This window comes from Aristolochia californica, unplaced genomic scaffold (genome assembly GCF_029961685.1).
Source record: "Aristolochia californica isolate CCGP_79_NKW_82.1479 unplaced genomic scaffold, dmAriCali1.0.hap1 SCAF_9, whole genome shotgun sequence".
Classification (NCBI taxonomy): domain Eukaryota; kingdom Viridiplantae; phylum Streptophyta; class Magnoliopsida; order Piperales; family Aristolochiaceae; genus Aristolochia; species Aristolochia californica.
Genome location: NW_027182290.1, coordinates 36125827 through 36144234, shown reverse-complemented (window position 1 = coordinate 36144234; position 18408 = coordinate 36125827). Strand labels below are relative to the sequence as shown.

Below are 18408 nucleotides of genomic sequence, written 5' to 3'. Positions count from 1 at the left end.
TTAAAGGAATTTTTTTATGAATAAAAGCAAATTAATTTCAAGAGTTTGTTATTTTTATTTTTTAATAAAATTAATATTTAATAATGGGTACGTATAAAAGGGCAGAACCAGAAATCGGGTAGAATGGCCCGCCCCAATTCTGTCCTATTACTTTCCTCACCGGAAAACTACATCCAAGTCAGTCGATCCTGTCAACATCCATGACTACGCACTGTTGCCGGTCATCGAAGGTGAAGGGGCCTTCTCCCGCTAAAATGATTTCAGTTTTTGTGTCTCAATCTTCTTTACGCAATGACATCTACTATTCCTGCATTAGTCTAAGTTTTGATGACAGTAATGCCTCCTTAAAATAAATTTCATCTATCAACTTTGTCACATGAAAGTATTTCTTATATCGTTTTGATTTCTGTTTCATCCTCAATTTGATGTTTTTCTTTACGCCATTTTCTTTTCGATGATAGCAGATGCCGCGAAATTGCATGGCATCAAATTTGAGTATAAAAATCGATTTGCATAGAGGGAGCTTGCAGCATTTCATTGTTCTGGGAAGAAGTTTTGCTGATTATACTGAGATGCTTAATCCTGGGATTTAGGCTTCTATTCATTTTATTATCGGGCGTGCTTTTGAGTGTCTTAGCCAGATTTAGTTTTCTACGTTCGTTTCTTTGGTTGTTTTTTTTTTTTTTTTTTTCCATTCAGTCTATCATATTTGTGCTTTTTAGGTGTCCTGGTCTAGAGGTTTCTATGCTGTTCCATTTTAATTGTTTGCACCTTCTTCAGTATTTTTCATTTTAATCGACGTTAATCAGAATGGGGTACCTCCTGGCCACGTAGTGCCTCAGTAGTTTGGTTGTTAGGTCCATAAAAAACGAGTATGCTTCAATAGGTGACCCCCGTTGCTATAGCGAGAGCATGACGAGCATAACCCCCTAAAAGGTTGGAAGGTTTCAGAATTATTTCTGGAATATATGTCGTGGAGCTCTATTTTAAGATACTGATTTTAATTTTTTTTCACTACATTACATAATTGTAGATTAATCTGCTCCCTGTGATTAATATTCACGACAGATAGGGGAAGAAGAGAAGAGGGAAGGAAAGAGGAGAAGAGAGAGGAGTGAAGACTTAGATTCCTTTAGTTTGGGAATAGTGGTAAAAAATTCTGCAAGGATCAGAAATAGATTTCACTTCCGAGTTCCAATTGCTGCAGTGATTGTATTGTCACTAAAACTGTACTGCTTTTCGAGTTATGAGTTCTAAAATTCTGATTCCAAACACAGTAATTACTTCCATCTTTTATTCGTTCATACATATATTCTATCCTATCCTGCAAGCTTTCACTGATCTGTCTATCTTTCTCTGACTGATTATACTTTGAAAACTTAAAAGTTTAGTATATGGCTAAATCTCTTGATACTGATACTTCATCTCTTATAGGGTAAATCTTTTTTCTTTTCTTTCGCTTCTTCTTTTTCGTTCTTTCTATTTCACATAGTAAAACAACTTGCATTGTGCTCCATGCCTTTTGAGTCATTGAAAGCTACCTATTACTTAGTTTTTTTTTAGGCTTTCTCTCTGATATTTGTAAGTTACTTTTGTGAATTGGTTGGTTTATAGTATTTATGTGATACTTTTTTGTTTATTTCATTTGAATTTTAGGTTTGTTTTTAACTGCACTTTTCAATGGCGCTTAACTATGTATTCTTCTGCCTCGTACCAGTTTTAAGGAACCCCTTCCAGTAGCAAATTGGAAATTTCTACAAATGGTAAATTTTATCATATTGGCAGATTTAGAAAGCCCTACTTGCTATTTTTATGTCTTTATTTTTTTACTGGTGCTTCTTTAGGGTACTGAAACCGACAGTGGAGAGGATGAGGATTTTAGTTGGAGTGAAGATGAAACTAGGACAGAGAAAATTGCCTATCCATCTTGCACCAGTGGTGTACAAGAGGTGAATATGGTTTCTTAAGTCCATGATAATTTGTTCTAATATTTTTTCCCAATAAAAAGAAAAATTGCTCTAGATGTCTGAGAGTAAGAGTCAAAAATTGACTACTTGGGATGTTTAGTATACTAGAAGATTCTATTTTCACACTTTCAAAAGGGGGATGCGGGAGTTACTGTATCATACAAAGATAAAGCCACTATCTGCAGCACTGTTGTAGTGAAAGCATACTCTTTTGGTGTTCTCTACTTGTTTGTTGTTGAGTCTTGAAACCTAGCCTTTGATTAAACACAAAGGAACAGAATGAGATTGACACTGCAATTGAATTGGTTGTGTTAGGTTGAACCATGATCAAAAAGCATATTTAGGGTAAGTATCTTGATGTATTTAGTACATTACGGTTAATATATTTAAAAATGATTTACTGGTGGTGTTGAATGCATCACTATATCTGAAGTACCTCCATTTATTGTGTTAATGTGGTTTAACTTCCTTTTACAGTGTATTAATTGTCATGGACAGCTGTGAAATCTACAAAACAAGTCAGACAGGGTTCATGAATCAGGAAACCCTCCAAATAGGCTGGTAGTGGAAAAGAGAGGAGAAAAAAGAAAAAAAGAGCAGCCTGATTATGACTTATGACATTCTATTCCTACTGAATGGCAATTTCATCTGGCCTGTTTTCAATTTGATTTGGGAGCATCATTTTGCCATTTCCCCTGGTGAATGATTGTGATTTGTGATTAAGTTTGGCTGGTGTAGTACATGGTTGACTTCTTCTGCCTTAAGCATTAGTTCGAAGTAAGGTGCTGATCATTTAGTTCTCTCCTTCTCTATTTTCTTCTTCTTCTTTTCCTCCACAGTGTCAGAGTGTTTGGAGCAGGAGGGGATAAGGCTACGATGATTTTGATAATAAACATTGCGTTCCTTTATTCATGTACCTTCCTTTCTTATTAGGTCAAGTTTATCAGATGGACTTAGACTTTCAGCTTGCACCTATCATGTTTAAGTCATGATCAGTCTTGGAGCTTTGGAGCTTTTAAAGTTTCATGTCTTTATGGATCTTCTTCTTTTTTTTGTTAATGATGTCCTTTATTTTTTGTATTATAGAGATGAAAAAGGGGGAAATATTCTTATTAGATCTTTTTTTATCAACAATTTTTAAGTGCTTTCCAGGCACTGTCCTTTAGTGCAAGCATTCCCTATGTTCAGCACATGGCATGTTACCAGCAACCAACAACAGGTTGGTATGCTAGGATTGAAGCCAGAAGATGATGGTTCCACTTGGTCGGTGCATGCAGACAGTGCTGAAGGAAATAGTTTCCAGCCAGTCTTTCACATGCATTGGGCAGCACTCTTATTTGTGTTTATCCATGCCAGGAACTCCTGCTCAATCAGCTGAACCGACTAGTGACATGCTGCAGTAGAGCATGGCGCATGACCAGAAGTGGGTGTGCAAGGAGCAGCACCTATGTACATAACCTAACTTGTCGAAGCTGAACGACATGGGGACCGCTGTCAATGCTCCAGCTGATGCTGTTTACAAATAAGGTTTCACTGTTACACCAACTCTATTTAAGTCTTGCTAAGGCTTGGAGTCTGGAAACTTGACAAACATGCGTTGAATGTTATGATACATATGAAAAAGTGTAGAAGTGAAGAGAATAAGGAGTGCAATAGGCCTCCTAAGTGGCTAATCATTTTCAATAGAACCCGACTCAACCCAAAAAGCTCCACAATATGTATGCTGCATATATGTGAATCAAGACTATGGGAAGAGGATCTCTTCCCTGATTGGAGTCAGGCATTGTGGTTGGAGGTTTTCTGGTTTGGTATGACTTTATGAGTGCCTAGATGGAGATGGGAATACATTTATAAGAATTGCAGGTTGAACAACTGCTCATCACGATCATTATTTTTACCAGCTTTTGGAAATTTATCTATCAGTTTGTGGTATGAACATGTGGTGCTCGGTTATGGTGTTCCCGTTGTATGTTATCTTATGTTTCTGAGTTTCATTATTTTTTATTTAGGAGTGTCATTAACTTGTATAAGCTTTTTTTTTCCTCCGTTGGTTTTCATTCTTTTGTTTTTCCTGTTTCAGGCAGGAGATCCGGGGTCCTCTTGTTCCAATTTTTTTTCTGAGTTCATTGGAATGGGATTCTCAGAAGACATGGTGGCTAAGGCAATTGAAGAAAATGGTATGGGTTAAAGGCTTGTATAGGCTAGCTTAAATGCAGCGTAACTGACTCTTGGTTGCCTTGCTTTGAAATAATTGAGATTACTATTGTCTCTTGCCAACATGCAGGCGAGGGGAATGCAAATGTGATACTGGAAACTCTGCTTACATATTCAGTAAGGAATATATAACTCCGTATTGATTTCTCTTCTTTCCTTTCAGTTGAATGTCTTAGCTACCTGTAGCTGGGCATTGCCTCTTCTTGCAGTTGTACTGTAGACATTGGGGTGACAGATTGCTTATGTGGTTGTTATTTGGATAAATGTCTTGAGATTTGGATGAGAGGGGCTGGCTTAAGCAGAATAGCCAAAGCCAAGTCTTGGAAGCCTGAGAAAATGCTGGAAAAAATCCAGTTTGATTAGTTCATCCTGTAACCTGGTCAGCTTAGTTGGATTTTTTAATTTTTAATACAACAAAGTTTAATTACCTACTTACTCATTAAATATGGCATAATACTTTTGTACCATTGGATTCCAAGTTAATAACTTTGTATCCCTGAAATATGTCTGCCATAAATTCTGTCATTAACTCTAATCTTTCAAAGATAAATGTACCCTCATAATCGTGGAAAGTTGATTTTGTCTTTAATTTAACTTGGACCAATCAATAAGTTTTCCTTTAAAATGACATCAATGATTATCCAAAAAAAAGGCCAACAGATGCCGGATCCACTCTCTTCCCTTTGGGTCTCTGCACCTTGCTTCTGGAGAGATGCAGGGGAAGGAAGGGAGCCTGCATGTTTTGTGAGAAAGTGACCTAACAAAACCCGAATTCCCACACCCCTGCCCCGCCCCCCCCCCCCCCCCCCCCCCCCCCCTTGGTTCCTTTCCCAGCTTGTGTGTCTCACCCTCTTGCCTGCAAGGAGCTGTTGGACCAGACCAGGGGGAGTCCATCAATGGAGGATGTAGGTCGATGTTAAGTAAATCACAATGTTATAACTCAATTATCTTGAGAGTAGTGTTGTCTTCTCACTTGGAAAAGTTACGGTTGATTGACTGGATTTAATGGCAGGTTTATATAAGTAATTTTGATGATATTATTGGGAAATGTAGGTATTAATTTGAAATACAGCATTTATGCCATATTTTAAGGATATGTAGGTGATTAACCCTTTAAATAAAATGGTGTTCGTGGAATTTAATTTTTAAGTCTTAAGTTTTTTTATTTTTTTATTTTATTAAACCATAACTGGTTGACCAGTTATTGACCTGATTGAATTTGTTTGACATGAGTTGACCAGTCTTTGAGATCAGTGGCTGGGGCAGGTTTGTGGGTTGGGCCTTCAGCTCAATGGACACCCTGGGGGGGGAGGGGGGGGTGTTCTGTTATGAGGTTGGGTTCATGTCTCTTCAGGGTTCAATTTTTTTGTTTAAAAAAGGCTGGGTCAGTTTTACAAATTGCTACATATTAATGATTAGCAGAAATTGTAAATGCCATTCTTCGAAATAAATATTGAATTCCTACTAAACATTCTAGGGCACTTCATTGCCCTTAAAAAAATTCAGATTTTGAATAGAATTCCTCATGCTGTGGATAAGAAATGCATGACCTTGATCAGACTGTATGTGGTTTATTTCTGGACATTGTTTGTTCCGTTAGTTGAAAATGTAATCTGATGATTATATTGCCTTACATGCCAGGCTCTTGAAAAGTCCCCTCAGGGATGTGAACAAGCTGTCAGTGATCCAAGTTCCACAGCAAGTGAAAGCGATTCACTAGGCGATGAGTTCTCTTCTGCAGATGGCGACATTGCAGATGAGGTTTGTCAGTTCACCTGGTAACTGTATAAATAGATCATGCAGGAAAGTAGCATGAGTTAGATCAACATGGTTAGTATTCATGTTTAGATTCTTACCTTAGTAGTTTTCTATGAGATACTGTCAAAACGTTTGCTTGTTAGTGCTTATCTGAAAAGCATTTCTAGTTTAAGCAGGAAGTTGATTCTGAAACTAATCTTTTTACTTCCGGTATTTGGCAGATCTATCTTTAGGATATTTCTCATCTCTGTGAAGGGTGACAGTCTCTGTTAAGTAGCAACAGTTTTTGCATCTTGTTATGTTTGTTGGTAGACATTTGAGTAGTTAAGGTCTTGCCAACTCGACATGGGCCTCCTAAAAACAGCATCATCTGCAGAAGATCTCCAGCTTTTCCAGAAGGAGCTGTTCTTTATCTGATCTGATAGGCATTTTTAGGCTACCACTGTGTCAACTGCTCTTGCTAAGTTATTTGTGTAGCATGATTGCATGTTATTTGGTTGAATGATTGCTCTGATTTCTTTCTTACATTTTTTTCATTCTTTCTTGCAATTTTTGTTCTTGTACTTGGATTCCAGAAGCAGTGACAGGGGGATTGTGAAGTTTGTAGTTTAGGACTTTTAAGTGATTCTTCTATGATGTTCTAGGAAAAGACTGAGGTGTCAGACAAGGAAAGGAATTGGAAGTTTTTGGTGGAAATGGGCTTCACTGAAGATGAGGCTACTGCAGCTATGGATAGATGTGGTGCGTATGGTTTTTTTTTTTATAGTGCTTGGGAAAGTTGAAATTAGGCTATGGCTTGTGAATTCGCTAATTTTTCTCCTGCAATGGATTAGTCTTATGTGAAGTAAATTCCCTTTTGGTTGAACATTTTATGAACCTACAGCATTTGAATATTGCTTCTCAAGACTTTCCTGGAATCTTGTACTTGCTGCCACTGGCTTAATTAGGTGGAACTTCTATTGTTTGGACACTTTGGCTCTTTACATGATGAAACTCTTTTTTCTATTTGTATTTAAGTGGTGGAGCAGGCTTCCAATTGGCTTTTTTTTTTTTTTTTTTATCATGATAGACGTCTTTTTAGATTCATCTGGGACATTATTGTATTTTCTTATAAAACTTTTTTTGGAGTATTTTCATCTTCTTTATTTTCTTGTTCATACTATTGGTGTTCTTCTTCCTTGAAGGTTCAAATACTTCTCTTATAGAACTACAAGATTTCATCTATGCTGCTCGGGTGGCTAGAGAATCTGATGCTCCGCTGGAGAAACCGTCTCAATCAGGTCCTAACGAATATGAGGTACTGAGCAACGATGATGAAGTGTATTAACAAATAAAAGAATCTTAAGTTCTATGATCGTACAACAATTTCTCTTATTTTACAGGAAGGACTGAGCCACTTAAGTGAGAGTTCTGGAATCACGAGAAAGAGGATGTCTGAAGACTGTACGAAATGGACAAGGACAATTCCTTCTCAAAGGAAAAAGGAAAAAAAGAAAAAACCCTCTTTCCACTGTAAAAATGATGAATTTCTCAATGATGATGACAATGACGATGACGAGGAACGTGCCACATTCACCATTCCAGGTTCTATGATGGGATTTGGGATTCCTGATATGCCAAATATTCAGACCTACAGGAAGATCCCTGAGGTAGCCATTGGACCGCCCTTCTTCTACTATGAGAATGTGGCATTAGCTCCCAAGGGGGTGTGGGAGACAATAAGCCGCTTCCTGTATGACATCGAGCCCGAATTTGTGGATTCTAAGCATTTTTGTGCTGCAGCAAGGAAAAGGGGTTACATCCACAACTTGCCCATTAACAACAGGTTTCCTCTAGAACCACGGCCACCACGCACCATCTTTGAAGCATTTCCACTAGTCCGGAAATGGTGGCCTTCATGGGACACAAGAACCCAACTCAACTGTTTGCAGACATGCATGGCGAGCGGCACTGTGACAGAGAGGATAAGAACAGCACTTTCCTGCTGTTCTGATCCACCTCCACCGAAAGTTCGGAAGTATGTGATGACACTCTGCCGAAAGTGGAAATTAGTGTGGGTTGGGGTTCATAAGGCTACTCCTCTGGAGCCACATGAGATGGAAATGTTACTAGGGTTCCCAAAGGATCATACTCAAGGAGGAGGTGCCAGCAAGACTTGTAGGTTTAAAGCACTAGGTAACTCATTTCAGGTGGACACAGTAGCCTACCACTTCTCTGTACTAAAAGATATGTTCCCAAACGGAATCAGAGTTTTATCTCTGTTTTCTGGCATAGGTGGAGCTGAAGTTGCATTGCACCGTCTTGGAATAACTTTAAAGGCTGTAGTTTCAGTTGAAAAATCAGAAATTAGCAGGAACATTTTTAGGAGTTGGTGGAAACAAACAAACCAGAGGGGAAATTTGATCCACTTGGATGATGTTCAGGACTTGACTGCTGATAGGCTGGAGCAATTGATCAAAAGAGTTGGCGGGTTTGATTTGGTTGTTGGTGGCAGCCCATGCAATAACCTTTCAGGTGGTAATCGGGTGAGTAGAGATGGACTTGTGGGCGAGCACTCATCTCTTTTTTATGATTATTTTCGAATCTTAGATCGTGTTAAGGGCATAATGGAGAAAAAGTGTGATTCTTGAGAAATATCACTCTCTTGACGAGTTACTATTTGGTTTCTGCAATACTTTCATTAATTCTAAGAGTAAGTTCTCTCTCTTGTGCCATGGAAGAGTTAAAGAGAATTGCGCGAAGTTGCTAATTCCTTCCCGTTAATTTTTTTACCTTGTATTGTATTACAGCATTTGATAGGGTACATGCCACGTCAAAATAGTGGAAACAGCAGCAAGCTGGAGGAGAGAGAAACCAGTATCAACTTAGAATTTCACACATTATTCAGGTGAAAAAATCATTACTCTTTGAACTCGTTTGCACTTTCCGGAGTCATCATATCTTGAGTTCTTCAGTGAGCTTCACAGTAACACAGGGAATAAGGTTAGGTGGTATAACGCCAAGCCCAGGGATCCATTATGCCTTTCCACTCGAGTGGGTATCGTATTTAGTCCGCTCATGAGAAGACACTTTTACTTGTCCCGCCCAACCCAACACTTGACTGGGCAACATGCTAGTTCTGGAAATCAAATTGGAACCTGTAATGACTGCAAATGTGTTCTCTGCAAATAAGCAGTGGGATAAGACAAGTCCGTGGCCTATTCTGGAATTCTCTGCTTTAGGTCGGTGGCGAACCGCATCTTAATGATGCAAAGTGACAAAATCATACCTAGAAGGAGAAGAAGAACTCGACAAAATCATACCTCGAAGCTTGATGGTGAGATTCTTTGATGGAAGAGAAGCCCAGAAATCTAAAGTCAGCTACTCTCTATTCGATTATCCAATGCCTACATACAGTGATGCTCTCTGTAGTGGGGATTAATCAAATCATACAAGCAAGCTTTATTTATTCGGTATGTTTACATCACTCTCTTTTCTTATAAGGTAGGTTTTGTCACTAGACTTCCATCACCCTTTCTGACAACGTAGGCTTAACTGTGGCTCATGCACAGAGCAGTTAGAACTTCCTCTATAATCAATTCCTAACGTTCCAAGTTGACCTAATTACAGTATTCCATACAATTTTAGGATTTCAGTGTGAAACTCGATCCAATACCTATCCCAAAATGATTAGTCATCTTAGTAAACTTTTTTTTCAAATAATAAACTTAACATATTTGTTGTCACTAATCCATGTAAGACTATTCCTTTAATACTCCCCGTCATATGTAGGCCCTCTAGGCTCTTACAAGTGGATAACTTGGGTGGAGGCCTACATATGAATACCTGTTCTGATACTAATGTGAAGTTGGGTCCTAGGCCTATCCCAAAATGACTAATCATCTTAGGAAACCTATTTTCCAACTAATAAACTCAACATATTTGCTCTCACTAATCTTTGTTTCTCTATCTCAACTCTCAAGCATATCCACAGATATTTTCTAGGCAAATTTTCATCATAGAATAATTTGCATGATAAAACAACCACCTTCGTTCCTTCTTTTTTCAATTGTCTATTTTTTTTCTTGCTTTTGTTAGTTTTCAAATCATGGGTTGGTGAATTATGCCAATGATAATATAAATTTCTCTCCCAATCTTAAAGAAAGACTTTTGATACTTAAAGTGCCGTGCATATTCTCCTCTTTATTTCTGCAACCAGGTGAATGATGTAATAGAGAATCTCCTTTTCTGAAGGCCTGATGGGATATGAATTGTCCTTTGCATCAAGTGAACTGGGTACCGTCTTTTCTGATCTTTTCAAGCTCCAACTTGAAACCGCCTCCAGTTGTATCCTCCCCCGTCTTTTTATCTCCAGTCACTGATCTCTTATCTCCATTCACTGATCTCCCATCAATCGCTTATCTCCTTCATTATATGTCTGCTTGAATTCCCTAAACAATTCAAAAAGTACATGAAGGGCGGAGGATGGGTTCAAATTGATTAATGAATTCAGAACGGTATCAATGTGAAGCTGAAAATCGACTATCGCATCACATTCTCAGTCATAAATATAGTAGCAGAAACGCCGTCGTTGGTAGTAGCAGATAAATTAATGGGCATTGGCCTGCAGGAGACTCACTCCGTCCCGGACGATTTACGACATCTGGCCAGATTATGATTGAACTGACCTATTGGGAGGATGATAGGATTTGGAGACGCAGTTAAGAGGAATTTATAAGAGAAGTACTGACAGGTGAAGCCGTTTTTCATTACAAAGACAAAAAAAATTGTAATAATTGAGCAAAAAGTGGGATTGCCTCCTCCAAACCCAATAATCGAACCCAATGGAATTAGGTTCAATTAGACAGGTTGCTTAGTCCAATAAGGGAGCGCGACAGTTGAAAAGGGCAGAAAGAAAAAGAGGAAAGAACTACTCTTTTTCGTCCGAAACAGAAAAAGTGTCACTTTCTGCACATCCTGCGTGCACTCTCATTAACCATGATGGACTCAGCGCGCATAACTGGCACATCTTTTGTCGCTATTTACCTTCTCTTTTTTGCCCTTACCCTCTTTTAAATGGACACGTGTCCTTTTCTGGTTTCGTCTTCGCGGAAAGGACCACCAGAGTGTAACAGACACGACGAAGGGCGTGGGGCTCCAACTTGGCCATGCTTTTAACGGGGAAAAATGACATGTTATATCGTTTTATATAGGTTAAGGTAATTTATATCTAATTATTCAAATAATTAGAGATAATTTTATAAAATTTACCTCTCTTATTTATAAGTATAAAAAAAATTAATTTGATCAATAAAAATGAGATAATGATCAAACTTTTTTTTTTCATTAACTATTTTTGGGAATAATAAAATTTAAATAAATTTATTAAAAAAATAAAATTTAATATATAAAAATACAAAATATTATTATTAATATATATAATATTGTACCTCAGAGGTAATTGACGTCATATTTTTGTTGGAGAAGTATGAGGAATATGGCTCGTGGTGAGTCAGGAGGAGGGTGGTCTCGCCGAGAATAGAAGAAATGAGTATAATCCTCCAATCTAACCCACCCCTCCTCGAAACCGAGTTAACCTGGCTGACTCGCCGGATCGGAACACACTCGTTTCTTATCACCAAGGAAGAGTAAAAATACCCTCCAAATTTCCAATTATTACAGCACTAAATGAAAAGCAAGGCAACCGCACAGAAATTCGCAAAGGGACAGACGGAGCATGCTGCTATATAGTAATTTACGAATAAAAGAGCAACAGTTGGACGAAGGAAAAGATCAAAAGTGGACATTTTCGGCAATGCATTTGTTCAAATCGTCCTTTTTCGAGTGTCTGATTTCCGTCAGTTTTTTTTGTAGTTGCCTCTGAAAAGGAAACTTTCTGTGCTTCACCTCTTTTGTCCTTCCCTCTCCCTCTGTGACTCTTTTCTCTGCAACTTTATTTCATCCAGGCACGTAAGTCGTGAGATATAACTGATTCAACAAATAAAAACTTCAATTTTTCCCTACAGTATCAGTTCTGACTGTTAGTGTTAGTGTTTTGCTTTTTATTGCTTTTCCTTTTTCCAGCCCATGGAAGGAATTATATATGCCAGTCTCACTGCCCCTTCTCCCACGCAGAGTTTCTTCCATTGCAGACTTGTCTTCTGGAGATCCCCCATTTTCTGTCGCCTACATTTTTTGCTTGCATTCCACTGATAAGTAACCCACTTTTGGCTTACCAGTTCGGAGTTTGAGTCTGCTCTTCTGCTGCTCAGTGTATCATGTAACTGAACTTCAGCTCTTGTTTTCGGTGTTGTAGTCTCAGAATTGCTGTAATTTGAAAAAGGGGTTTCGGTTTTGAATATGTAAGTCGCCTAGGAGCGTTGTTTGCTTGATTATGTTCTATTTTCCTGATACCCACTTCTGTTTGAGTACTAAAGCTTTTGTTCGTGTTTGAGACATGCACATTTGCTTTCATTTGTCGTAGAAGTCTTGAACATCCGTTGTAGGCCATGGATCTTCGCTAATTCTTCAGCCCCCGTTATCTGATATCTCGGCTTTTGCTGCTGGTTGGAGGAAGATTTTGTGTGTTGACCATGTAATTGGTTTCTTCTGTTTTTCAAGCATTGCTCTCTCCGTGGGGAGATTATTCCATTCTTTCTTTTCTCTGAAGAGTTGAAGAAATGGATGTGAGATTGGTTGGGATCATTCGTTAAATGGTAGCATCGGATCACATGGCGTCTGCTCGTTAATTATGTCAATTAGGATTAAAAGCTTTAGTCCGTAGTTGTACTGATTTTTCATCCATGGCCTTTAAGTAATCAAGCTCCAGTATCCTCATTTTTATTTTTATTTTACTTATAAAAAGTAATTCTTTTGGTGAAATCCTAAACTCATTCTTTGAATCTTTTGAGATATGTAGTATCCAAAAACTGTACAGAATAATTCATGGGCCACTTCACGTGTCCCTCATCTGGCATAGCCAATCTAACCACAATGCTGAGCTTTTTTTCATCTGATTGCCTGGAGTTTGAGTTAATCTGCCCATAGTGTTCAAAGATTTTATAGGAAATTATGCAAGTTTAAATGTCATGAAGACCTCTCGAGTTCTAGTATGTCTGCGTCCAAATTAGTGTTTGTTTTCCAGTGTGTCTTTTTTGTATCTTGATATCCTCTTGAAGTAATTAAATACAATACGAGCCCTTATTGGCTCAAGAAATAGAGCCAATCTTAATGGAGGAGACCTTTGTGCCATTTCATGGCATTAAGAATGACTTGGAGGGAAGGCTGCTTTGCTACAAACAAGACTGGACTGGTGGCTTTCGTGCAGGTTTCCGGTAAGGAATGATGAAATGCAAAATAATGTTAGACATTTATTCTCTAGGTTTGGAGTACCTTATATGAACTCAAAAACTCATTTTTGAATTTATAAGGTCAAAACAACACTTAGGGCTGTGTCACTGAAAAGAATTGCTTTGTTTGGATGGTCAGGATCCTTGCACCCACAACATACATATTCTTTGCTTCGGCTATTCCAGTCATTTCATTTGGGGAGCAATTGGAGAGAAACACAAGTATGACAACAATTTTTTGGCAATAATTTTACTTTCACCTTTAATCTTTGTTTAATTTATGTTTTTGATATGCTGAATGTCTTATATGGGTCAAGCTTATGGGATGCATTTCTTTTGGGTTGCTGCAGACGGGACATTAACTGCTGTGCAAACACTCGCTTCTACTTCATTATGTGGCATTATCCACTCCATTATTGGGGGGCAGCCACTACTGATCCTAGGTGTTGCAGAACCAACGGTTCTCATGTACACTTTTATGTTTAACTTCGCAAAGGATAGACAAGATTTGGGCCAAAAGCTATATCTGGCATGGACGGCATGGTATATTATGTGATATCTTAAGGACATTCTGGTGTGTTTTTTCTGTTTCTTGGAGTACCTCTTTTTTCTTCCTGAATGTTCTAATTTGGGTTTCAGGGTTTGTGTGTGGACAGCATTTCTTCTCTTCTTGCTCGCAGTTTTGGGTGCATGCTCCATTATTAATAGGTTTACTCGTGTTGCTGGTGAACTTTTTGGGCTGCTTATTGCAATTCTCTTCATGCAACAAGCTATTCGTGTGAGACCCCTTTATAGTCTTTAATATTGCATTAATAAAAAGTAGTTCAGTTCAGATTTTTTTTAGTTAATATTCATTTCATTTGAATTTTTGGTGTAGTCAGTGGGTCTATTTTTCTGGTGGATGGTTGTTTTCTTTCTAGAAACATCAGTTGCTAAGTTTTTCTTCTTCTTTTTAAACCATTTCTGTAAGATATTGGTTGTAGTATATTAAGCTTAAAATATGCACTTTTGGGAAAGCAAGAAAACAGAAAAAGTAAAAGACATACTAGAGCAAATTGATCGACAAGGTGAAATTAGTTCATTGTCATTTTTTTTTTCTTTTAAAAAAATTTATCTTTTTTTAGTGGCAGTATATGCTCTTTTTTTTATTCCCCATATGTTTTGTATAGCAGTATATGCATTCTACTTCATCAATTCTCTGATGCTAATCACTTGTATTCAATAGGGAATTGTTGATGAGTTTGGCATACCACAGAGAGAAAATCATAACCAAACTGCACTTCAACCAGCTTGGCGTTTTGGAAATGGAATGTTTGCTTTGGTTCTATCCTTTGGCCTTCTTCTTACTGCATTGAGGAGCCGAAAAGCACGAATGTGGAGATATGGAACAGGTACAATAGAACCCTTTGATTAATAACTATAACATGAGAACCAACCATTAAGTAGCAAATTTTAATCCTTTTGCATTTGTAAAGTGTGCTCTCATCTCCCTCCTTGACAGTTGGCTTTCTGATTGAATATGCACTTGAAATTCTCAGGGTGGCTACGGGGATTCATTGCTGACTATGGGGTCCCCTTAATGGTGCTTGTGTGGACTGCGATATCATATATACCAGCTAAGGATGTTCCAAGTGGGATCCCAAGGCGTCTTTTAAGCCCAAATCCATGGTCTCCAGGGGCTTACTCCAATTGGACTGTAATTGAGGTTCTGGAAATAACTCTTCCAGCAATTATATTTCCAAATACATATCTCTTACTTAGTCCAAATTTCTGATATATTTTTTTTACAATAAAAAAATAAATCAGAAACTTGGATACAATAAAAAAATAAGCGGGGAGTGGATGGTGGATGATCCAAGATGTCATAGATAAAACAACATTAAAAAGAGTAATATAAGTCTGCTGCGAAATTGTCTGGCAGATTCATTGTTTCTTGTTTTGGCAGGAAATGCTGAGCGTGCCACTGACTTATATATTTGGAGCTTTTATCCCAGCCACCATGATTGCTGTGCTCTATTATTTTGATCATAGTGTGGCATCACAACTAGCTCAACAAAAGGAGTTCAATCTTAAGAAGCCTCCTTCTTTTCATTATGACCTGCTTCTTCTTGGCTTCTTGGTAAGCTGTTATTGTTGGATTAAGTTTATTTTTTATTTTTCAGTTTTATAGTTTAAAGAGATAGATTGTAGAAATAAACTAGGATAGGTAATCATATTAAATTGATTTTTATTCTAGCAGTTCAGGATTAGTCATAAACCTTGGTAATTCTATGGTGACACAGGTAATACTTTGTGGTCTTATTGGTATTCCTCCTTCCAATGGTGTTATTCCACAATCTCCAATGCATACAAAAAACTTGGCTACACTTAAGCATCAGGTATCAAAAGAAGGGGAAAAACAAGAAACTCTATTGTTTTATTCACAACATTGTGTCATACTTGTGCAAACTGGTGGCTCACTTGCCTTTGCAACAGCTCTTGCGCAACAAGCTTGTAGCAACTGCCCGCAAAAGTATCAGCAAAAACGCAAGTTTGAGTCAATTGTATAGAAACATGCAAGAAACTTATGATCAGATCCAGACTCCACTGGTTTATCAGGCTCCCCCTGGTCTGGTAAATGAAGCATCTCTCTGTACCTCTCTTAGTTTCTCATAAAGGTTCAAAAATTAAGTTTAAAGACCTTGCTTTTAACCAGGGGCTAAGAGAGTTGAAAGAATCTACGATCCAAATGGCTTCAAGCACTGGTAGCATGGATGCCCCCGTTGATGAGGCTGTGTTTGATGTAGAGAAGGATATAGATGATCTTTTACCTGTTGAAGTCAAAGAACAAAGGCTTAGTAATTTGCTTCAGGCTACAATGGCTGGTGGTTGTGTTGCTGCTATGCCAGTTTTAAAGAAAATTCCCACCTCTGTGCTCTGGGGATACTTTGCCTTCATGGCTATCGAAAGCTTGCCTGGAAGCCAGTTCTGGGAGAGGATACTGTTGCTGTTCACAGCTCCCAGTCGAAGATATAAGTAAGTTCTATGGAATTAGAAAATTGAAGACAACTTCTTTAAATAATAGATTCCAAACTGAACAGGAACCAAGCTGTAATTGAAGTATTATCTTCCAAATTATTACTATACCCATGCATATGCTTCAAGTTGCTTCTAATATTTACACTGCTCAGCTGTATCATCTCTGCATGATTTTTTTTTTTTTTTTGGCTGATATGTCACTTTTTTTTCTAAATTTTAACAGAGTCCTCGAGGAGTACCATGCTACATTTGTTGAGACCGTTCCCTTCAAGGCCATTGCCATTTTCACATTGTTTCAAACAACTTACTTGCTTATGTGTTTTGGCCTAACATGGATTCCCCTTGCTGGAGTGCTCTTCCCGTTGCTTATCATGCTCTTGGTCCCAGTTCGACAATACATCCTCCCCAAATTTTTCAAAGCAGCACACCTTCAAGATTTGGATGCCGCAGAATATGAAGAAGCCCCAGCTTTGCCATACAGCATACCATTGAATGTAAGTCTACAATCTCGGTGCTCTATACAGGTCAAAATTTGAAGTTCCTTTGACACATTTGACTACTTAGACACAAAAATGAAAAAGAAATAAAAAAGGTGGTCACCCTGTAACAGGAGGGAGATCCCAGCATGATTGGAACAGGGAGAAGAAATGGCCATGTGGATTCAGGTGAAATTCTGGATGACATTGTTACTCGAAGTCGAGGAGAGATTCGCCGTATATGCAGTCCAAAAGTAACAAGTTCAACACTGGCTACTCCACGAGACGACTTAAAGGCCATATACAGTCCCCGGGCTTCCCAAAAGGCTTACAGCTCGCATCTGAGTGAGCTGAGAATGGAGAAGGGCCCGCATGTTAGTGGCACGGAGATCCTATCTAGGCATACTCCAAGCCCTCGTACTTCCACACTTGGACAAAGTTCTCAAACTTTGAAATCTGGTTGAAGTCTAACCACTATCTTATGTTATTTTTCTGTGTCACTCGAGGGGTCTTAGTTTAATTTTGTGTAAATTGTGTATGTTGCAAACTAAGTCAGTATGTCATACTTAAATTATGTATATGATGCTCTGGACTCATTTCACTTATCAGATTGGCAAAAATTGTTACTACGAAATCTTAACAAATATAACACAAGTTTGCATTATCATTAGATTTCTGGCAGAGTTTCTCCTTGCTCCTGCTTAAAGTTACTCTGTATGATCATTTGTGATATACACGGTAGTTTTTCCAAACTTCCACTGTAGGAAAAACTTGCTCACTGTGCAATGTGAGCTAGGAAGGATAAAGATTCACATAAACACAGAAGGAAACCACACCCAGACTGAGGTAAAGTTGTTTGTTTTGCTAGTCAGTAGTTCATCAGTACTTGGGCATGGCTCCTATCTTTTCAGCCATGTCATACATTTACTCAGCAGATAAAGTGCATGTCCATCAAGTCATTTCAAACTATGTCAAATCTTTTCTTGTTCAGCTCAAGGCTCTGGACTGTTGCTCTAATTTTGTGTCTAGAGGTGTTGCTTCAAACTTTATTTCAGTTTCTTTACCTTATCCGCTCATATGTGGTGGTTTAGATAAAGTTATGGTTGCATGAAGATAAGAAAGTGTGCCTTTGCTGTCTCCTCCTAATCCTAGAACTATGGTATCTAGGCACTCACATGATCCCATAGGCATTGTTGGATTCTATCTAGTTGGTACTCTTTAGTGGAAGAAGAATCCATGTCTGCCACTCAGTATCACTGCCATTTCAGTGACATAGGAAAAGCAGGACATGTGAAAGGTAGCCATTGAGTTGCATGGAATTGAAAGAGGTGGGAAGATCTCAATGGCTGATTTTATTTCCAAATCAATCACTAATTATCATTTCTCTCCTCTGTCTGTAGCTACAAGAGATACTTTTTCTTTTGCTTTGGGGAATCAACACAGCTTCATCTGCTTAAACACCACTGAATTTAACTAATTGAATCAGAAACTGCTATCTTCTGCTGGGTTATAGTGTAATTTAGGTAATTTTCTTTTTTATCTCTTGGCACTTGTTCGTGCTAAAGTTGTAATAGAGAAACATTATTTTGAACAAGATACTCAAGACCCAGAATGGAAAAATGTACTTTTGACATATGTGGGACAGGA

At 38.2% G+C, this 18408-nt stretch overlaps 2 protein-coding genes across 5 annotated transcripts; both read left to right on the top strand.

Annotated features, from left to right (window-relative positions):
* The first annotated feature begins 160 nt into the window (after positions 1 to 160).
* On the top strand, positions 161 to 9342 carry LOC137941122 (DNA (cytosine-5)-methyltransferase DRM2-like). Of its 4 annotated transcripts, none has more exons than XM_068786389.1 (10): positions 161 to 230; positions 1718 to 1763; positions 1845 to 1949; positions 4048 to 4144; positions 4252 to 4298; positions 5823 to 5942; positions 6584 to 6680; positions 7124 to 7236; positions 7322 to 8464; positions 8729 to 9342. In XM_068786389.1, the coding sequence occupies exons 2-10, from the start codon at positions 1761 to 1763 to the stop codon at positions 8828 to 8830; spliced, it is 1827 nt and encodes a 608-aa protein (XP_068642490.1). In that variant the 5' UTR covers positions 161 to 230; positions 1718 to 1760; the 3' UTR covers positions 8831 to 9342. The 4 variants fall into 4 exon arrangements, with proteins under 4 accessions (XP_068642490.1, XP_068642489.1, XP_068642492.1 ...); XM_068786388.1 differs by having other exon boundaries at positions 169 to 230; positions 7322 to 8631; positions 8729 to 8815; XM_068786391.1 differs by lacking the exons at positions 161 to 230; positions 1718 to 1763 and adding an exon at positions 3324 to 3494 and having other exon boundaries at positions 1869 to 1949; positions 7322 to 8631; positions 8729 to 8815.
* A 2591-nt stretch (positions 9343 to 11933) lies between these two features.
* Positions 11934 to 17381, top strand: LOC137940285 (probable boron transporter 2). Its single transcript, XM_068785245.1, has 12 exons — positions 11934 to 13252; positions 13407 to 13489; positions 13618 to 13810; positions 13907 to 14045; positions 14493 to 14658; positions 14806 to 14972; positions 15213 to 15386; positions 15550 to 15645; positions 15743 to 15880; positions 15963 to 16282; positions 16509 to 16779; positions 16896 to 17381. The coding sequence occupies exons 1-12, from the start codon at positions 13149 to 13151 to the stop codon at positions 17223 to 17225; spliced, it is 2181 nt and encodes a 726-aa protein (XP_068641346.1). The 5' UTR covers positions 11934 to 13148; the 3' UTR covers positions 17226 to 17381.
* The last annotated feature ends 1027 nt before the right edge of the window (positions 17382 to 18408 follow it).

Excerpts from the sequence above, each read along its gene's own strand:
- LOC137941122 (XM_068786388.1), top strand. Across the intron at positions 4,145-4,251 it reads TAAGGCAATTGAAGAAAATG|GCGAGGGGAATGCAAATGTG; the intron begins GTATGGGTTAAA and ends GCCAACATGCAG. Across the intron at positions 5,943-6,583 it reads ATGGCGACATTGCAGATGAG|GAAAAGACTGAGGTGTCAGA; the intron begins GTTTGTCAGTTC and ends ATGATGTTCTAG.
- LOC137940285 (XM_068785245.1), top strand. The coding sequence starts at position 13,149 with ATGGAGGAGACCTTTGTGCCATTTCATGGCATTAAGAATGACTTGGAG. Across the intron at positions 15,646-15,742 it reads TGGCTACACTTAAGCATCAG|CTCTTGCGCAACAAGCTTGT; the intron begins GTATCAAAAGAA and ends CCTTTGCAACAG. Across the intron at positions 15,881-15,962 it reads ATCAGGCTCCCCCTGGTCTG|GGGCTAAGAGAGTTGAAAGA; the intron begins GTAAATGAAGCA and ends GCTTTTAACCAG.